The sequence below is a fragment of the Dermacentor silvarum genome, chromosome 2, assembly GCF_013339745.2.
Source record: "Dermacentor silvarum isolate Dsil-2018 chromosome 2, BIME_Dsil_1.4, whole genome shotgun sequence".
In the NCBI taxonomy this organism is placed as follows: domain Eukaryota; kingdom Metazoa; phylum Arthropoda; class Arachnida; order Ixodida; family Ixodidae; genus Dermacentor; species Dermacentor silvarum.
Window position 1 is genome coordinate 210,141,411 of NC_051155.1, and position 20,625 is coordinate 210,162,035.

Consider the following 20,625-nt stretch of genomic DNA (forward strand, 5'->3'; position numbering starts at 1 on the left):
GGCGTCCGCGGCTGTCCGCAGCGCGCTAAAACTTACGTCATATAGCAACAACCCCCAGGTGGGCGCGTCGACTTCTTAGGTGCTGTTTAAAGGCTGCTAACAAAAAAAAATCGCTATACAATTACCAGCCCTGCGGCTTTGCCGAGATTGCTTCAGTGGTACGAGTATATACTACTCAATTATAACAAATGTAGCCTAAGTGAAATTCCGTTGCAGTTGGCCTTTAAAGCTGAGGCACGCGTTTCGAAAGCTTGAATGGTGCGGGGGAGCGGAGGGTGGCAGGAATGATGCTACTAGTCCGCATGTTGAGGCCTTAGCCAAGATTTTAGCCCGAGGTCCGCCGTATTGGTTAGGTCAAATTATGTCTGTGGAAAAGCCCGTGAAGCCCCTTGGACTCGGCGTTTGTTTCTTCCGGCAGCCGTCCATAAATGTGCAAGCGTCAACGAGCCACCTACGACGCCGTTTTGTGGCTAACCGTGTCGTAGGGGGTCGCATATTTTGCTTCATACTTACAGGCGTACCCTCTTTAACTTCATCTTTTCAAGAAGGCAGCAGAGAAAGAGAGCAGAAAAAGGAAAGCTAGGGAGGTGAACTAGACTCGCGTCCGCTTTGCTACCCTAAACAGGAGGAAAGGAGTTAAGGAATAAAAAGAGGGAACGGAAGGAGAGCGAAAACTGACGCGCCGCTTCATCCGAAGACGCGCATCGACGCCACAGTTTGGATTTTTTTTGGCGCTGGGCCATACTCCGTACGGCACAGGGGAAGGTCCGGTTTGCTACCCTACGCTGGGGAGAGAGGGGAGGGGGACGTAAAGTGACAGGAAAGTAGAGATAGAGAATTACAGGGAGCACAGATGCACAATCTCAGTCTGTCACTGTCACCGCATACAATCACTGCACAGCACTGTAGCACTTGCAGCACTTTACATCAGTTTAGGCTACAGCCGCTTGTCCAATTCTGTAGTCGTTAAAAACTGCAACAGAGCTTTCGTCGACCTCCGCTGCGATGTCTTGTTATGGCAGCATACTAAAATGTTTTCCTCAGTTAAAGGTCTCTGATCCAAGCGAGCTATCGCGCTGGCGAGCGATCGTCCCTGTAAATCGTAGCGATGACAGTCAGAGAGAAGTTGCTGAAGAGTCTCCTCGCTACCACAGTCATCACATGAGGCGTCGTCGGCCCATCTGATTCGGAAAGCAAAAGACTTCGTAAAGGCTGTACTCCTCCTATCCATATTCGATAAAGTAAGGTAGCTTCGCGTAGGCAGAGACCAGCTGGGATGCGAAGGCGACGAGAAGGGTCTAGGTGGTGCAGTTCGTTGCATTGAAAACTTCGTGTGTTTCGCACGGAGAACGTCATATCACGCGTGAGCATTCGAATTGCTCTAGCGGCATCTGTCCTTGATAGCGGCGTTGACTCTTCTTTGTCGCCTTGGAGAGCCGATCAAGCAGCGTTATCGGCATGCTCGTTGCATATGACGCCGCAGTGACATGGAAGCCACTGAAATGTCACGCGGTGTCCTTGCTCAGCCAAGGTATGGATTAGCTCTCTAATATCGAATACCAGTTGTTTGTGTGGTCTGCGCCATAGGACTGATAGTAAAGACTGCGGTGCTGCCTTGGAGTCACTGAATATGGACCATCTTCGAGGTTGTTCCTGGCTGGCGAGACGAAGTGCAGCGCGAAGAGCTGCAAGTTCCGCAGCCTTCGATGTTGTTGAGTGATACGTCTTGAAACTGCTTATACATGTATAATTCTTGTATGCTTACCAAGTATGACCACCTTGGTTCTGCGTAACCAAAAACTAAGTTCCTACATAAAACATTAACATATTATGGCGGGTCGCGGGCATCTCTAAAAAAAGAACACCGATATGTTAATGCTATGGTGAATTATAATTTGACGGATTCTTTCATTTACTTTATTTTTCTTTGATTCGGGTACTTAGTATGTGCCACTGTGCTAATCCTCCGGAATAGGTATGTCTCACTATGATTCCTACATAAAACTCACCAAACCAAACGAAACCAAACGAGTCGTTGTATAACATAAAATAGGCATCACTAAAGCCCATCCATCCACACGAAAACGTGTATGGAGGGGCTTCAGGCATCACTAATCACCAAACTTCGGTTAATAAAGATTCCAAAATGTGTGTTGAATCTGCATAACCCTTCTCGCGTTTTTTTTTTCTCTCCCCTTTGGACATAAAAAGACTGCAGACTTGTGTGAACTTGCAGAATCACAACCCAATGTCCAGCGAAGCTGTTTCTTTCGACCGTCGCAATAAAAATGTCAGTTTCCTTCAAGTACGTCACACACTTTAAAACGTTGCCCCTATATGACTGGTCCGTTGAAATACTTCCATCATATAACGCCATTCGGGCACTTGGTCAAGATAGGTTACAACGCGCTAATTCATTCCCACGCTTGGCGAGAATATGGGCCGTAATATGCCCCCCCCCCCCCCTCCATTTTCAGTACATGTGATCTTGTTGGCACTTAGTTCCCCCAAGGTAGCATGTTAAGTTCTGCGTGGTCCCTAAAATACACTTATAACGCGCCGGATAACCTGCGTACGTAATTTACTGCTATTACTTGTAAATTTTCTACACACCCCCAACTTTGTTTACACACTAACGTAAGGCCCGCCTCTAATTTTAAACAAATATAAATAATGTGTCTTTTGTAGTTCATCAACAACACCGTAGACGGTTACTGTATACACACAAACCTCGCTTAACAGAAAAATACGCGAAAGAAAAAAAAGAGAATTCAGTAATTACTTGCGAGGCTTATAATCTGCCCAGGAATGTTAGAGCTTCGTCACACATTTCGCTGAACATGACCCCCGTTTACAGTAAATGTAATCTTGGTGTAAAATAAAGTTATATCGGTTTATTGCGAAGCATTGCTGATAACGGCAGTGCGTCATTTTCAAACTAATGCTTGAATTTTTAGCGAATTCAGTATTTCTTACACACGCATTCACCTTGGCGCGAACATTTGCCTCAGCCTTCCCATATTTTTTCTTAGTTTAATCTCGCTGGCATTTGTTGTTCCGACGGGGATATGAGCAAAATTCGGCGTACTCATATAACACACGTAACGATCCTGAGCGCTTACATACGTAACTTATTGCAAAAGCCTAAAAAAAAACACACACACACACACTCACTTTTAACTTTGCCTACACATTATCCATTGACTGGCCCTTACTTACACCGAACAGAAACAGGGTACCTCCTTCAGCTCAGCGAAGCCAGTGGGCGATCATCGTATTACGCATGGAAATGCCATAAGAACGAGGGTTCATGAATTTTTCGTAACGCTCCTAATTAGGCCAGCAGCGTTAAAATTTTGTGACACAATATGTACTTAACATGATCCTTATTTCTGTAATTATGAAGACTGTGTAATGCAGACGCATTTCTATGCATTGGTAAACGTAGCTAATAACGGCAGAAACGCATTTGGAGACGCATTTGTAAACGGATTTGCAGATTTCTTTTTTTTTTCAGGAAGTGTATCTGATCATCACGAACTTACCTTCGCGCACAAATTTTCCATTGTATTGCGTCTATTGTTGCTCAGTATGATCTTGGTCGGATTTGTAGTTAGGCAACAGCTACTTTCAAAATATTGCGCCTCTCGTAAAAGTTAATTGTATATGCTCTGGAGAGCTTGGTTACGTAATTTATTCCAGAGGACGTAATCAACGGAAACACTACAAATTTTACATACGCAATACCCATAACATGCCCCATATTTTCGTCAAATGTGAACATTGTGTGACGTAGGGCTTCCTCGGGACACTGGGAAACATTGCGTAAAAAATTCACAAAACACTTTCAATCATATGATAGAAGCATTAAAAAAAAAACAATTTGTTGTATATACGATGCACAAGCATTTCTCTTTGCACAAAAATTGGGCACATTTTTACCTATGTCGTTGCTATATTTGATTTTGGTGGGGTTTGTAGTTATGTCAGGGCCGTGGGCTAAATATTTGGCCACTCGTAAAGTACACTCATAACGCTCTAGAGATTTTACCTAAGTAATTTATTGCAAAAGTCGCAATAAACCTGCCTACATTGAACTAAGCCTACACAGTATTTATTACAATGTCCTTATGCACGGAAATACTATATATATATATATATATATATATATATATATATATATATATATATATATATATATATATATATATATATATAAAAGGAACAAGAAGCTGAAGGTTCAAGGCTTACTTGTAGCGCTCCTAATTAGGCTAGCAACGTTAAAATTTCACGTCACATTGCATTCAAGAAGCTCCCCATTTCTGTGAAATGAAGAGATTGTGTAAAGCAGAGCTCTTCCCGCGCATTGGGAAACGTAGCTAACAAGGGCAGCGTGACCTTTGTGAGCGCTTTTGTTTGGTTGGTAACAACTTTATTGATAGCCCTGTGAGCGCTTATTTCAAAATTATTTTTCAAGATGTGTTGTGTTTGATCCACGCGCATTTAACTTCGCACACGGAGTGCCGATAGTGACCGGCATATTTTTGCTAAATTTGATTTTGGTGGCACTTGTAGTTATGTAATGACAGTAGGCTAAATTTCGCGCCACTCGCAAAACACGCTTATAATGCTCCTGAGTATACTTGCATATACGCAATTTATTGCAAACGTCACAATTAACCCACACATTTAGAACTTTCCGTGCACATTAGCCATAAAATTCCCCTTACTTTCCCGATATATAAACAAGTTGACTTGTGTAGTTTACCCAGCACACCGAATAAACCAACCGCAAACCTGGTATGACACGTGAAAGTAATGAGGGTTCAGTAATTATTTATAACGCTTCTATTTAAATTAGAAAAAGAAAATCTTCACGACACATTGCACTTATAATCGCAACTAATTTCACCGAATTAGAAGTTTGCCCCTTTTGCAGTTGTCTTAGTACTTTGGAAAATATAGCGAATAGTGGCACTATGGCACCTTGGAACGCCTGAATAAGTAACTTTCTACAAAAGCCGTAATTAAGTACAGAGATTAAACATTCATCGTTCGTCGCGCAAGACATGCTTCCTACTTTAATGATATATAAGAACTGGGATTCGCATATGGGGGTCAAGACATCTGTGCATCCCCCCCTGAGTTCGCACATGCCGGTATCTTGACATCAAAGTAACCTCGCCTCCTATACTTACATTTTAGAACTCGCCACTGAGACACAAAAACGGGCCAGAAGAGCTATAAAAATTGATTTCATCCAAAAGGCCGAAAAGCGATATCATGCAATTGCATCGAAACTAATTGTTCGAGGTACGTCTCCACGCCCACTCTCTTAGAAGCAGGCTGTGGCCAGACCTTGCGATAGATGTATTTTATTTTCAGCTCTGTTCGCAAGTTCGCCATTTCACGGGGACGGCGCCGCGCAATCGTTATCACCGGACTCAGCCACTCGGCGTGATGAGTGATAATAAACAAATAACAGAAAACGAAATGAATCGTTGCACAATGCGGTCCCCGAAATTCCCTTACCATTGCTGACGAAAAGCCGCAACTCACGAGCAATGATAGCCTCCGGATGCAACGGGAGACTTAGTAGCTATGAACTGATACAGGATCCCCCCCCCTCCCCTCCCCCATTTTGTGCGATATACTGAGGAGATTGGGGCAGTACAGGTGGCCCTTTCCGAGATGATAGGATCATGTAGACACAATTGGCAAGGACTACAATAAGCGTCATTCAGTGTCGGCAGAGCAAACAAATATGTCGATTACGGTATTTAATTAATTTCCAATTCATCTATCAACGAAGGCCATAGTTGCTTATCTAGGATAATACGTACCCAGGAGCATATACAACCGCACATTATGTAAGTAGATTTGGCTGGAAGTAATTTAACTTACCAACACTTAGACCAACACTTGAACGGCACTGTTGGGTTGTGAGACCTTTGAACGACATTGCCGTGCCTCGCAAGCTGTTCATTTATGCTGCCTTATCGTTTTGAAGAAAAACAAATATAAAAGAATTACAGTGGCGATTTAGCGGTAAATGCGAGAGAAATGCGTCAGCATTACGACGCACCTATCTGAGCTCCCGGATTTAACCGCGTTCACCACATTGCAAGGTCTCGTTCAGGTGCTCACACGACACACTTCCTGCAAGAGTATACAGGGACAGCTGGGCGAGTCGGTGTGGTAGCACAATTATAGAACAGCGGCAGGGACGCATACAGCTGAAAGAAACAACAGGGCGGTGCGCCGATATACGCTTCCTGCCTCATCGAGGAGCGAAGCGCAACTTCGGAACAGGCCACCGTCAGTTGCACTATATATATATATATATACACAGGGTGTCCCACGTAGCTGGACAAAACTAAAGTGATGTTGTTTTCCGTCGTTTGGAGCAAATCAGACTGTTTCTTGGTATTTCGCCTAATTACATTATAGTTATTATTCATAATTTACTTCTCAAATATTATAATCAGATTAAAGTTGTCAGCCAGGAAATTGTGGACCATCATGAAAAATTCTCTATCCATCTTTCTGTTGCTCTATATACGTGCTACACAAAAGTTTTTTTTTTTTTTTGCAAGCCTGAAAGAAGCCCGCAATAGCACGGAAAAAGTGCCGCGCGACTATTCACGCGTTACTTTTTCGTGTATTGCAGGCTTTCTCCAAAGGGACGGACAACCGATTTTTAAGGACCCAGTTTTTTATCGCGCAACGAAAAGCTCACCCTCGTTAGTGTTCACATTTGCAGCGGTTACTTCAAAAATGCGCGTGGATATTTTACAAGCAGAATTTTTCGATCTGAGCAGGGTCTAAAAGAGAAAGAGTCCCTCAACCATCAACGCTGAGAAGTGAGAGCGATGCCGATAGCCCGCCTGGCAAATTGTGAAAGCCGCCCGTCGTACTGCTTTCACAGACTGAGTGTAGTCAACTGTGGTCAACCACCTATATTTTGACCCTTTCAACCACTTTTGAAAATAAGAAGCAGGTACAATAAGTTTGCGTTGTTGTACAGACCTTTCTTACTTGGACCGCTTTTTCCCCAAGTATACGCCTACGTCATGGCTAGCTGGCCCCCGGCATCGTTATTCTGCCGATAGAGGAGCCAAACCAACTCATCGAAAACGGAGACAGTGCCACTTCTACTCACTGCAAACGAAGGCTTATCTGCGCATTGTTCGTTAGAAATAACTTATAATAAAAAAAGTGTAATGTATTTCAATACTATGAAAAGACCGGGAACCGCGTACAGTGGTAGAGGTCACGTGATAGGTCACCTCTGCATCTTCATGTTTTTTTTTTTTTTTTTCGCGTGGGGCGCCAAAGGTCATCTTTCGCAACTTTTACTGTATAATTAAAGCTCTAAATCCGCGTTTAACGAGAAAGACAGGGCTCGTTTTAGCCAATACGATAGGCAATCTTTCCATCAACGGAGTTATCGCGATTCATGTTCCGAGCGGTTGTCGGTCCCAGTGTCCCTTAAACGCTTGGAAAAATTACGGCAGAACTCACCTCACCATGTATGTCGATGGTAATGCGATTAACATTCGAGCAACGTACCGACAAGCCGTACTTCTGACGTCACGTTTGTTTAACACCTGTGCTGCTTATTCTGAAACATCCGTTATACTTCGGCTACATGCGGCATACTTCGGGTTCGTCCCACTTTGCTATGGCAGTCGCTTTGCCGATGTCGCTCATGAGCATGACGACGACTGTATGGTACCGACGGATTGACGACGATGGAACGATGAAGAAATGACGTCGAAGGAACGACAAAGCTAGGCGGTATAAGGACAATGAAATGAAGATTCCTAAATGATGACGAGGGTATAACGACGACGACGTCTGGGCATTGGTATGAAGATGAGTATATGATGACGAAGCTGTGACGACGACGATATGACGCCAACTGCATGACCAAGCTGTACTGATGACGATAGCACGAGCGCGAGTCCGTGACGATCACGGTATAACATAGATGCTTGGTAGCGATTGTCTGACTGTGACGCAATGGCGACGATGACGGGACAACGGCAGGATAATCACGCCATTGTCATTGCCATCATTCCAGACGAAGACGGTATGACGACAATAGGACGACCACGATGACATCGCAAACACGAGCACATACCTGTAGCCCAAGCAGGCAGACAACTCGGACCACTGGGTCTGTGTAAGAGGCTATAGACAGATAGATAGACAGGCTCAAAACGACTGAAGTAAGCAAAGAATGCTCATCGAATTAAAAATATACCTGAATGCAAGCAATCTAATCTCGGCGAGTTGATTGAGAATTGACAAAGAAGCATTTTACAGCTCAGATAGCGCCAATGTCGGACGACGGTAAACACACACGGACGCTGTCGGAGTGTTTACCTTCGCCGAACGTTTTCGTTTTCTGCGCTGCAAACAGCTTCAATGGCAGAACAACAGGTATATTTTAGGAAACTTGGGAGAAACAGACTAGACTGACCAAACAATCAAATACAAACCCACACAAAGCTACAGACGCACACGCCCGCACACGTGCACAGAAAAAAACATAGAGACAGTCGCACGTAGTAGCAGTGCTGGACAGTATTGAATATACATGTATTTTGGATACTATATTGGGTATTTTGTATCTGTATCAGGATCCACTCGGCAAGGCATGTATCAGTATCTGTATTTTAGATACCTCATACCTAATATCGTGTATCTTAAATTCAAGATACACTTATAGCAAAATTCACGAAGACAGCCAGAGTCACTGAGGCAAGCAATTGACGGTAGTTAAAATTTATTCTAAAGAACGACGCTTTGATGCTAAATCACTTTTTTATTAACCAAGGACGATTGAGAAATTTGGATGCTGTGGTGCACTTAGTATCGATAATTATAAAGCTTTACTACAACCGCTTAATTATAGTCACTAGTGCTCATAGTGCTTATATCATACCTTACTGCTAAAACCTTTGTGCTGTAGAACCATTTTCGAGAATTACGTTCTAAACGCGTGTCGTGAAGTGCATTGCTGTTTCTGCTGACAGCTCTACATGCATTTCGCGCAATGCAGAAACATGGATACAGCAATGCACATCGCCTGTTGATCTTCAGTAGTTTGATTACACTTTATGAGCGCTGACGCAGTCATCGCTAAATAAATACCCGCACAGATGTTCCGTAATGGAATTCGAAGCCACAAAGTTGGCGCTAAACAAGGGAGCACTCATTTATTGAACTTATTCTGCTAGCCGCGATCACCTAGCTGTCGCTGCCACACATCTGCGTTCGCGCCAGCATGCTGTTTGAAGTAATTTGGCCTAAAATACACTATTTGAGAGATTATTTTATTGCAGCTGTACTAAATTTTGTCAGCAATTGACCATCCAGAATGACTTGAATAGCAAGAGAGAGAAAAACATGGCTGCTGTCACAATTAGCGTGCACCATAAGAAGGCGTATACAGCGAATCGTGGAGCCTATACTTTCGTTCTACTCAATCACTGCAGCCGTTTCTTTTTTTTCAAACGCAGGTAAATTTACCTGTCTCCTAATATCCTTAAAACTCACGGAAATTGGTATTGACTGCTTCCTTATTTTACTCCGTCAGAGTAGTTTGACATGATAACAAAATATGCTTAATAGTTTCTCGCTATTTTCGGATGCTACAAACGAATGTCGTCATGGGCAATTTTTTCCCAGTACCGCGTTCAGAGAGTCAGATACCCTTATATGGGTTCGAACAGTAGTGGTCAGCGCTTCGAAGTAACATGACTTTTCTAAACAGTAGGAAAACTTGGGCGAGTTGGTGGAGAGAGAGAAATAAACTTTTATTTTCTGAAACGGTAATCCGAGTCAGGACCCGGTTTACCCTAGGTGGGCGAGTTGGTGGAAGTTCACATTTGACCAGCAGCAGCGCTAAAAAGGTGAGCACCAAAAAAAGCGCTCTTATTTCTTCGTTTCAGGATTCATGTTCCACGTTTCTTCGTCCTCGTTTTTATAGCGCTGCTGCTTGTCAGATATGACTTCTTTCTTTTGGTGCGAAAGCATCAAATGGCTTATTAAGCTAAATATTAGCAGTGGCTTAGCTGAGCTATGCTAGGATATACGTAGCGTGAGCTAAGTCGGCCACATCGTTCAGAACTGGTAGACCTGGTGGCATGGGCAGGTAACGATACCCATTGGTAACGCTAAAGAGTGGAATCTTCTGCTTAACGAGAAAGTTGTTGCACGTTGTACAAACCCGCGCCACGGTTTCACCCCACTCAGGCGGCGCCGCTAAACTCAACGTTTCACGCATGGCACTACTTACCGGCGTCAAGTCTTTCATGTGCCACAGTCTTTCACACACGTCGCACACATATCCAAACGGATCATTTACGAAGTCCGTCTCGAAGGTCCGAGTCGCACTGGCGCTTTCGCTAAGTTTCACCATAGTCAGTCAATCGGTGAGTCTTGACGTCATCGACGGCGTCTTGTTGTTGCTGCTGCTGCTGCTGAGATGGTCGGGCACGTCTCTCAGCCTACTAGCGACGCCGCTTTTGCTAGACGTTCCTCCCTTTGCTCTGGTGTCTCCGCAGCACGTTTAGCCTTCTTCTGTTCGTTCTTCCTACGCTCAACCGCTAATTGCCAGGCAACTACTTCGGGATCCAATGAGTTAAGCTTCTCCGCTCTTCTGCGCCGCTGAGCAGCAATTTTGCTCTCCTTCTCCATGGCTATACGTCACTGGCAAGCGCCCAGCGCAAACGCCGAGCAAACGCCCGGCGCGCCAGCTGTGCGCCGTGTGACGTCACTGCTCCTCGCGCATGCGCAGCACGGCTCTCCAAGTGCCACGCTAAACTGCTCAACCTCGGCCAGTGTAGCTCACGCTACAAAAACCGGCGTCTGTAGCAGCGAAAGGGCACCCAAATTCCCATTGGCTGCAGCGCCAGGGCACAAGCGCGCCTCAACGGAGCAGAGCGGGCGAAAGGGAACACCTGCTGCCTCAGTAGCGCGCCAGGTGTTGCGTGAGGGGAGAGGGCATCGCCGCCACGCCACGTCACCCTCGCTCTTGCTCTCGGAAGCCTGCGTTATCCGCGCGTTCCTTGCCCGCACAATCTTTCGCCTGCGTTCTATAACCGCGCCTCGGTAAGGCCAAATAAAAAATTTGGAGGACGCTTAAGCTTCGCCTTTAAGAGTAGAACGCGATAGCGTTATCGGGACCCGTTCGCATCGCATCGTTCGCATATGGCAAGTAGGCTTCATTCACTGCAACACTGAAAGTGGGAAAGCCAGCTTCCAAAGACCAAGCTTACACCGATACACTTAAAGTCGGCTTCACTTTTAAACTGAAATGCATTGCTGGAACGATGTTTTTACAGGGGCAATATAAGTGGTGTTATATTAAAATGTGAAGGCCCTAGCACTTTTATTGATTATTTTATTAATTGTTTGCTATTGCCCCAACGCGCGCAGGTCTGGTAGAAATGCGGGAAAAGGGGTTTGTGTTTGAGTTTCCTTGTAACAGAATTAGGTTTTCTCGTACATTCAAATTACATTCCGACGCCGATTGGTCAACAATCCGACGGCGAATCCGACGCCGAATGGTAAAGTCGTAGTTTACCATTTTTCTGACGGATTTCACTGTGAGAAATTAAATTTTTGTTCATCAAAACCTTGCACCACGTGGAGGGCCAGCGCGGTCGATGTGGTTGGATGATTTTTCTCCGCCACCCTCGATCACACGCCGGTTGCCGATGCCGGATTTTCTGGGACACGGGGCCCTAAACGCTATCGCGTTAAAACTCGCCAAGCGTCTCAACCTCCTTGGTCTCAACGCGCTCGCTTGCCGGCGAGGAGTTCATAACTTGCAGGACCGCGCAGCAGCGTTCAATTGGACATTAATGCTTTCGCATTCACAACTCATAGGAAGTGCTTGGGTGTAATCGGAATTTTTTTATTTCATTATTTGCTCTTCAATATAGTTCCATAGCTGGTTTCTTTCCCATGACCCTTGTCCGCTCTGTGTTACTTCCCCACCTCGGTTTAACACACTTTCCTCGGCCTCTGTCCACACGTTCAGGAACGTAATATTTATTGGTTAGTTCTGACGCACATTTGCACATTTCCTACACTGCGAGTCAATGTTTTTAAGAGGTTGCCAAATGTTTTCATGTTTTTTTAAATGCTATCCTGTGTTTTGCATGTATTTCTCATGAGAAAGCGAAATACGAGTTTGTTGTCAAACGTGGGCGGTCACCGAGGCCTCCCGCACTGTTTGCATATTTAGTGGAAATTTTTACCGCAGAGCTGAGCCCGGCTAATAACAGTCGGCATGCTCCTCTTAGATGAAACATTATCTTCTACTTTATGATCTACTGTTTCTTCGTGGATGCGTGTTTTCCAAGACCGTCATCAGCGGCGCGTATACTGCTCCACGTCGAACTTTATCATTCAAGTTTAAAATTACGTGCGCTTTAAACATTGGTACCAACTCACTATGGCGTTGTCATGATGATATGAGCATCTCAGTTGAAACGGGTTGTTGGTATGTGCCACCGAGTTCATTCTTTTAATTTTCTTGTGCTTCTACGTCTTGAAATACCCTTATACTAAACGCTACATTTACTGTCGTTTACTGACGCCTATAGAAACGAAAAGTTACATAGCGCGATGTATTGTTTATAAGTAGGGGCCTTCGTTTTCGGGTAAAACACGATAATTTCCGATTTTTGCACCTCGAACGCCGTTTTACGAAAATCTGGTTAAACCCGATTTCTTCCCGAAGTTTGACTTTTCGTAAAGAATAACAATAAATGCGGGTGTTACAAAACTAATGAACGTTGGCCACCTTGTGTGAGCAAGTGGTCAGGATATGTGATATTATTAATATTATGCATCGTGAACACGCTATAGGCTTCCCTTTTTCTAAAGTACTCAAGCGGAAACCGGCATGCATAATATATTCAGCCGCTGCCGGCCTTGAGTAAACGAAAGCTTCTTGCTTTTTTTAGGAGCCCCGTGTACATTAACAGAAGAATGGTGCATTTTGTTGCATTTCTCGCCTCGCAAGTTGAATACGCGTAAACGTCTGTAATGCGCTAGGAAGCGAATGCAGCGCTGACGTTGCTGTACATCGTGAACGGAAGCTGTATTGTTGAGAGTGCGTTTGCCCAACTATGTTACATTCAAAGGTCGGTTGATTAGGCTTGTTGGCATTCCATTATTCCTTTTTTTTTTGCAATAGCGTATGACGGGAACCAGCAAGACAGGATATCAGACGAGCAGGAAAAGACTGGCAGGTGTAGGATGGATACAGGAATGCTGAAAATGCATATGGCAACCTAAGTACGTCAGCAAGGGCTTGTAAGATAAGGAAAAGCCTCGCATTTCTTGTGAAGCAGGCCCGCGTGCACTACTATTTGTCCTTCTTTTGTTAAAAAAAAGGTTCAAAGAACAAATCAAACAATGGGTCGCCAAACGTTGTGCTACTTGTTTTTGTTCGTCCTATTTATTAATTAGTTCTAAATAAATCATGCGGTTTTACGGGTCAAAAGAGGTCGATATGCTTATGAGGCATGCCGTAGTGGGGCAGTCCATATTTATTTTGACCACCTTGTGGTTCTTTGGCGTGCACCCAATGCAAGGTGCACGGGAGTTTTTGCATTTCTCCGTCATCAAAATGCGGCCGCCGCGGCCAGGATTTGATCCCATGCTTTCGGGCTTAGCAGCGCAACGCCCAAGACACTACGCCACAACGGCGGGTGTGTTGTTTTTTCAAAAATGTTAATAATGCGTGCATGCCAACGAAGATCTGTATCGATAACGAAGATCATTGCATCGATAAATGATCATTATATGTTCCCGCGTGAGTGATATTGCTTGTTCAAGTAGAATGCTTGTGTTCAAAGAAGGACCATTATCTGTGTTATTCGTTTGTAAAAGTTACCATAGAAATTACTATCTTTTAGCTACCAGACGCCAAAAAAAAAACCCAGATTTGTTGTTCAGTATCAGGATGTTTATTAAGTTCATTTGAAAGTTACAACGTAGGATAATTACATACAGACAAGGGTTCCGTAGCCAACGACTGTAACGGAACACTTGGTCATTTAGTAATGTAGTGAAAAATATACAAGCTGCAACGGAAACATTAAAATCTAACCTAATGCGTAAATATACAATTGCAGGAGCGATCTAGACAATATAACTGTACAATGCATAACCAAAGAATAAAAATGCAATAAAGAAGAAACGCTGAAAATAGTTAGACAACTCCGTAATAAATGTAGACAAAAGTGCATGTAAGCATTCGTAGGAATGAAAACATACAAACAGAAAAGATTTTATAAGGCCAGGTCAAATAAATGAAGACACAATCTCTTAAGAGATAACCGGAACAACAACAAAAATATGTTTAAAACGCAATAAAAAATAGCTATCTAGAAGAAATGAGTTACGTATATGTTTGAATACATAATGTTATTGGCAACGTATTCCAAGGAAACTTGATGGCTGAAAAGGCACATATAACTTTTCCATAATTGCTGCTCACTTTGGGTAAGCGAAAATTATTATTATGTGCAGATCCCGTGCGATTATTGATCTCCAACAAACCGGCATTAATAAACTCATGACGTAGTCATTTCGTAGTAATTTAAGGAACAAAATAGCAAGGTTGTAATGAAATAACTTGCGAATAGCTAAAATGTTTTTAGTGCGGAGAAATGCTCTGGCGTTAGAAATGTAAGATTGACCATGAATAATCCGAAATACTTGATTCTAGATGTATTGAATGGATGAGACATGATTATCAGGTAACGAAGCAATGCCTTATGCAATATCACTCTGTATGAATTCAAAATAAAGCGTGATGAGATTAGCTTGAGGAAAGAAGGAGCAAGCTTTAATGAGCGCCCAGTGCCATAAGCTGTTTTTTCATTGATGTAGGTAATGTGATCACAATACTTAAGGCGCGGATACAGTTGAACACCGAGAAAACAATCATTGTTGCATGCATGTATATAGTAGCACGACCTTGCGGTATTACCTCGGGAAGAAAAGGTAACTGTCTCTGACACGTCCTGGAAACCATAAATTTAGTTTTTGTAGGATTAATAAAAATGCAGTTTAGTTGGCACCAGCGGACCACTTGGTCCAGAATAGCATTCATTTCAGAAACTAAAGCAGATAGGTTCTTACAGCAAAATGTTAGTGTGGTATCGTCGGCATATAAAACACAATGAGATGACTGAATGTAATTATAATATCATTATTATCTATAATGAAAAACTTAAACGCCTTCTCTTCTCCCCGCTTTTCCTTTCTAAAGATACTTGTTTAAAAAAGCACACACACACAGACGATGCGCCAGACAGACAGACGCGCGCACACGGCACCACACCTGTCAGTCTCGTTTTATTGCTGACGCAACGGAGCTCGCTTTTAGCATAAAGCGACTAACAGAGTTCAGTCAACCAGACAGTTGAAGTAAGATTATTTTAGTTCTCATAGTGATATGTGGCAATCGTACAAATATAAATGCCAATAAAAGTAGGCCACCGTTTACGACTGTACGCGGCAAATTGCAATGTCATCGGACCCGAAGTATTTATATTCGCTCTAATAGAAGGATAGAGAAGAACACAAACGAAGAGCAATAAACGCCCGTAGAATGAAGTGATTGGTAGTGGACCCACTTAGAGCTGTACAAATTTTAAAAACACGAGCATATTTACAAAATACCTTTAGGTATATGTAACAAATATATAAAAAGGAAATATATAAAATTGAAGTATATAAAAAAGAAAAATAATCTCGTTACCATATAGCGCTTTGAGTACCATCTAATACTGTCCTGTCGAAAATATTTTCGGCATAGTTCCGATTGTGATCACGTGTCTAAGGGCTGAGAGCGTTTATCTTGTTCTCTTTTTTTAATATAAACGCGGGTATTTGCAGCTTTTCAGAAATGTTTATTCTTTTTATTATGCTCTCTTTTTATCGCTATTTTTTCTTCTTTTTCATGTTGCATCCTAATTATGCGGCGTAGCATACGAAGTGTTTTTCCAATATAACCTATCTAGCTCTCACTATAATCTTGGTCTCTGCAATTCTTTAAAAGCAGGCAGCAGCAAAATGCAGCAAAAATTCTGCATTCGGTTCGACAACAGCTTTTGTTGCTTCCCAGATACGCACCCCACGCCTCGAACACATATAGAGAGAAATATATTTCAAGTGCAGAAACAAAATCATCTGTTAAAAATGCAATATCTTTATAAAATGCATCGAGACGTATACAAGAGGCTAACGCGCTGGTGAAAAAGAGAGAGAGAGAGAGAGAGCCGACCGGTCGTCCGTCGCGTTCTTCTAATAAACTTTAAGTACGACAAACAATTTTGCGCAACATGTCCAACCAGAGGGTTCTCAATACATGTGCTATACAAGTTTTACAGCGAAAGCTGTATATGGCTAGGCGAAACGAAAAACCGTTCGTCCCATGTTTCGCTAAACATCTCCATTGGCTGCGCCGTCAGTTACGTCGTTCTCTGCGTCACACCTAAGCGCGCGCGCCATTGGCAGCGCCGTTAGTGACGTCGTTCTCTGCGTCGTACCTGCTCTGCCCGCAATGCCGGCTCCTCGGCTCGCCGTTGTTGCATGCGTTCGATATCTCGAGTTAGCTCGGCGTCGTGGTTAGCAGCATCCGCCCGCCATGGGCGCTTGCGTTGCACTAGAAACACAAACATCTAACCAATAATACATAAGCACTTCAATACAGCGTCGGGATTAACCCACTGATAAACACCGGGGCCGCACGTTTCAGGTTCGCTGGTTAACCATCTGTACGGAGTGCTTGGGCGGTGTTTTTATACTTAGTTTTACATTTCTTTCAAGCTTGTGTTGTTAGTTTTCAAAATATAGGCTTGTAGAGACGCGGTGGTTGCACTTGTGTAAAGCCGGGCGCGATGCACAACGAAAACCAATCACGCTGGAAGAAAGGGGGGGGGGGGGGGGGGGGGGCAAAAGTGATGTGCACGAACAGCGTGCTACTCACCATTCTGGAGCCGTCATATCTCGAAATTATGCGTCGGTAATCACAAGAGCCCGCGCCGCGGTCGCTTCAAAGGGATTGCATCGTGTCACCTTGAATACGGCGTCTTTGCAGCACAGCGTTTGCACGCAGACGCGGCCCCGGCGCATGAGTCCACTGAAAATTGGCCAAGCGCATGTCCTCGCTTCGACCAAAAACTACGTCCCTACCGCTCGAAGTCCGTTCGAGTTGTGAAACATTTAATCGTGTATCGGTGAAGTCTTTCCTTGCTCTTCCATCGAGCATTGTCCCGCGTGCGGTGCTATCTATCCTGAAAGGAGGCGGCACTTGATAAATTACGTTATCGGAGGGTGCGCGATGAACACCCCTTTAGAGCTGAGTTGTGATTCGACCCTATCGTATTCAAATGCATGCGTCCGGAGATGCGTTTCTCCCGCAACTTCTCTCAGTAGACACGAGTACACGGACGCACAGGTACGCACAGGCACAAAAAACGCGGCACAATTGCCTTTGCAGCTGTTGTTCGCAGATGTTCCTGTTTGTCTAGCTTATCACTATGGCCGTAAGTTATCTATAGACAGACAGACAAAGAACTTTAATGAAGGTCCTGAGAAGCTCTGTTGCCCCCCCCCCCCCCCGAAAAAAAGAAAGCGTGACATACGGTGCGACTGCGAGCATTATTTTTCCGACTTGCCGAAAGGACCGTCAGTATGGACCGGCCATCCCTGCCACGCTTTTTTTTTTTTGTAATTCACAGATAGCTCAGAAACTTGGTAAAGTAGTACGTCTCAACCTGAGTGACAGCGATCATCAAGTCCTGATATACGAGACCTCAGTTTTCAGTGCATGCCGTGAGGTGGCGCATAATTAAGACAGGAAGTTAGGCTAGTTGGTTTGAGTTGTTTGACGTATTTGCGAAGCTCGAAAACGGAAGCGCACAACGTGAAGAAGCGGGGCAGGTACTTAAGTGGCCTATGATTTCGAAGCCAATTACTCCCCTCCCAGAAATTCGAGAGAGAATCGTGAGCCCTTGGCTAAAATTAATTTGACCGCACCTGATGGAAAAGCCTGCTACACGAATTATGATATTGCAAGGAGCCTTCGCACAGAGCAAAGTGGTGTTTGTGGGCGGAGTATACTGGCTGCTTCTCACACCCGACCCAAGGCACAGTTATCCGGCAACTGTCTCGGAATTGGCCGCGAAGCTGAGGTTTGCATGGATGCTGTGTAACCTCGCTGCAACATGCATGTGGCAAGCAAGTCACGGATCCGGAACAAAAACTTGAAGGGCGCTTAAGCTTCGCCTTTAAGAGTGGAACGCGACAGCATTCAAACATCCCTGACTGCTGCTCACGCTTCCCGGCAACTGCAGCTTACTGCAACCGTAATGTTTACCGGGAAACGCTAGCGGTGAACGCTATTGCAGGAAGGCGAGCTTTCTGGTAGAAACGCAGCCTCTTGTGCGGCCGATCCCGGAGGTGGTGCACAGCCGCGCCAGGAAAATTACATCATTTTCAGGTTTCCGTTATTGTTTCGCGCTTTTAGTATTTCAGTTTGAGAAGATTTATTATAAAAGGCATGCGCTGTCGGTTTTGTTTCATGCCATGGTTTTGCGGGCTGTCATTCTCTAAATTCCGAGGAATAACTTTGTCAAGAATGTTCGACAAGGTACGAGCTACTTTAGTGATAGAATGGTGTGGCATATACATATACCTAAATATATACGGAAGTTTTTGCTCACGGACAACTTCGCCGGCGCCGACGCCGGATTTTCCGTGACACGGGACCCTTAACGCTATCGTGTTAAAACCATAAGTTCGAGCCAAAGGGCCTCAACTGTGGAGGGGACAAAAGCACGTGCAATCCTAACTGTGCAACCGACGGAAAGCTGATAGGCCTATCATCTTACAGAATCTCGAAAAGCACTCTCAACAGGAGAAAGCCAAATTAAAACAAAGTCACCTTAGTGGAGCGCCAAGCCGTGGGAGAAGGAAGCAAAAAGCAAGTCGATGGAAATAGTTCCTCGAGACAACGTAGCCACTACATATCGACATCCAGGGGTACCATTCTGGACATTGTCAAATTCTGTAATGGCGGCATTTTGAACCAATCAGTCAGCACCGGAGGGGGGCTGCTACGACTTCTCTGATTGATTCGAAAGGCTGCCGTAACCAAATTTGGCAAAATGGCGGAAAATTGACCGTGAATGGTCAATTTGTCCCGAATAGCACACCAGGGAAGGACAATCTAAAGCAACGCATCCACTTCGCAACAACCCCTTTACCGCTTCGAACTCCCCTAGGAATGCGCATATGGCTGCCAAGCGCCGCAATAACGCACGTCTGTCAACCTATATTCGCGACTCCAAGTAAATGCTCGCTACCTAGCGGCCGCGCCGAGAAACAGCCGATCCAGGTTCAGGTTTAATTGAAGTGAAAGAGGGTGTCCTATCATGGCATGCGCTGAATGCCTCATAGTTCTCAAATCGTCATGATGCCGCTGCGCACAAAATGAAAAAAATATAATAATAATACGGCTGTCGAAAGACTTGTTTTGTGCTGTTATGCGTGTCATCGCGGTGGCAAGACAGGAATGTATGGTTTCATCGTTTCTAGAAAAAAAAGCAGCCAACGCGCCACGGATAGCGACTTGGATAAGGAACTTCCGCATTGGGAAAATGTGGCTGACACTATACCGGTTTGCTCAAAACACTTCATTCGGGTCGACTTCCCTATTCGTGGCGAGTACACCATTGCTTTCTTTTTGTTTATTTGAATTATCTTGTTGGCGTGTCAAATCACGGAGTGTACTTTGTTCATGCAGACGCTTTGATAAGTTATAGTGATGTACGCTTAAGGTTCATTTGGTTTGTGTTCGTTTATAGTTTTCTGCCCCAGCATTACTTTTACTAATGCTTTAAGCAGCAGGAATATTCTCGCTAATGTACTTTTGTCTGCAGGCACGGTAGCAGGAAATGATAACTGCCTCGTATAGTCTGAAGTTGATCACGACACACACGTTATGCCGCTAAGCCACAATTCGTTTTCGTAGCATGCTTTAGTTTAGCGGTACAAACTGAAGATGCTGTTACAACGAAGCTGTATATGACTAGGTTCTGGCATTTCGCGTCCGATGACAAAACGACGCGTAGAACAAAAAGTGGGCCGATCCTGGTGATAGCGAAGAAAGAGTCCAAGTTCAATGGCACATACCCCTGTGGGCTCGGGGACCTGTAACGCGCCGTTGAACTATCCTTCCCCATGTACTTAGCCCGTGTACTTAGATTTAGGTGCACGTTAAAGAACCCCAGGTGGTCCAAAATTTCCGGAGTCCCCGACTACTGCGTGCCTTATAATCAAATCGTGCTTTTGGAACGTAAAACCCCATAATTAAATGACGAGGGCTGATGTAGGGCGTATTCCGCCCTACATCAGCCCTCCGGCACGCATTTCCCTCCGCATTGGGCAACCCCTGCTAGTTGCCTGTCCACGGGCTCATAGCACAACGTTTGCTGCAACATTCTTTCCTGGCTAGCTATAGACTGGAATGGCGTTCCACATGACGTCACTGCAGCCACCCACCTGCCCGTCTGCATTTTC

The 20,625-nt window shown here is 44.4% G+C and overlaps 1 protein-coding gene across 1 annotated transcript in view; it reads right to left on the reverse strand.

The window, feature by feature from the left end:
• LOC119442525 (chitin synthase chs-2-like) overlaps positions 1-17,243 on the reverse strand; it is a 79,774-nt gene extending 62,531 nt beyond the window's left edge. The window contains 1 exon segment of the mRNA XM_037707434.2: positions 17,030-17,243. Coding sequence (XP_037563362.1) covers positions 17,030-17,046 — 17 coding nt within the window. The 5' untranslated portion in view covers positions 17,047-17,243.
• Between the last annotated feature and the right edge of the window lie 3,382 nt (positions 17,244-20,625).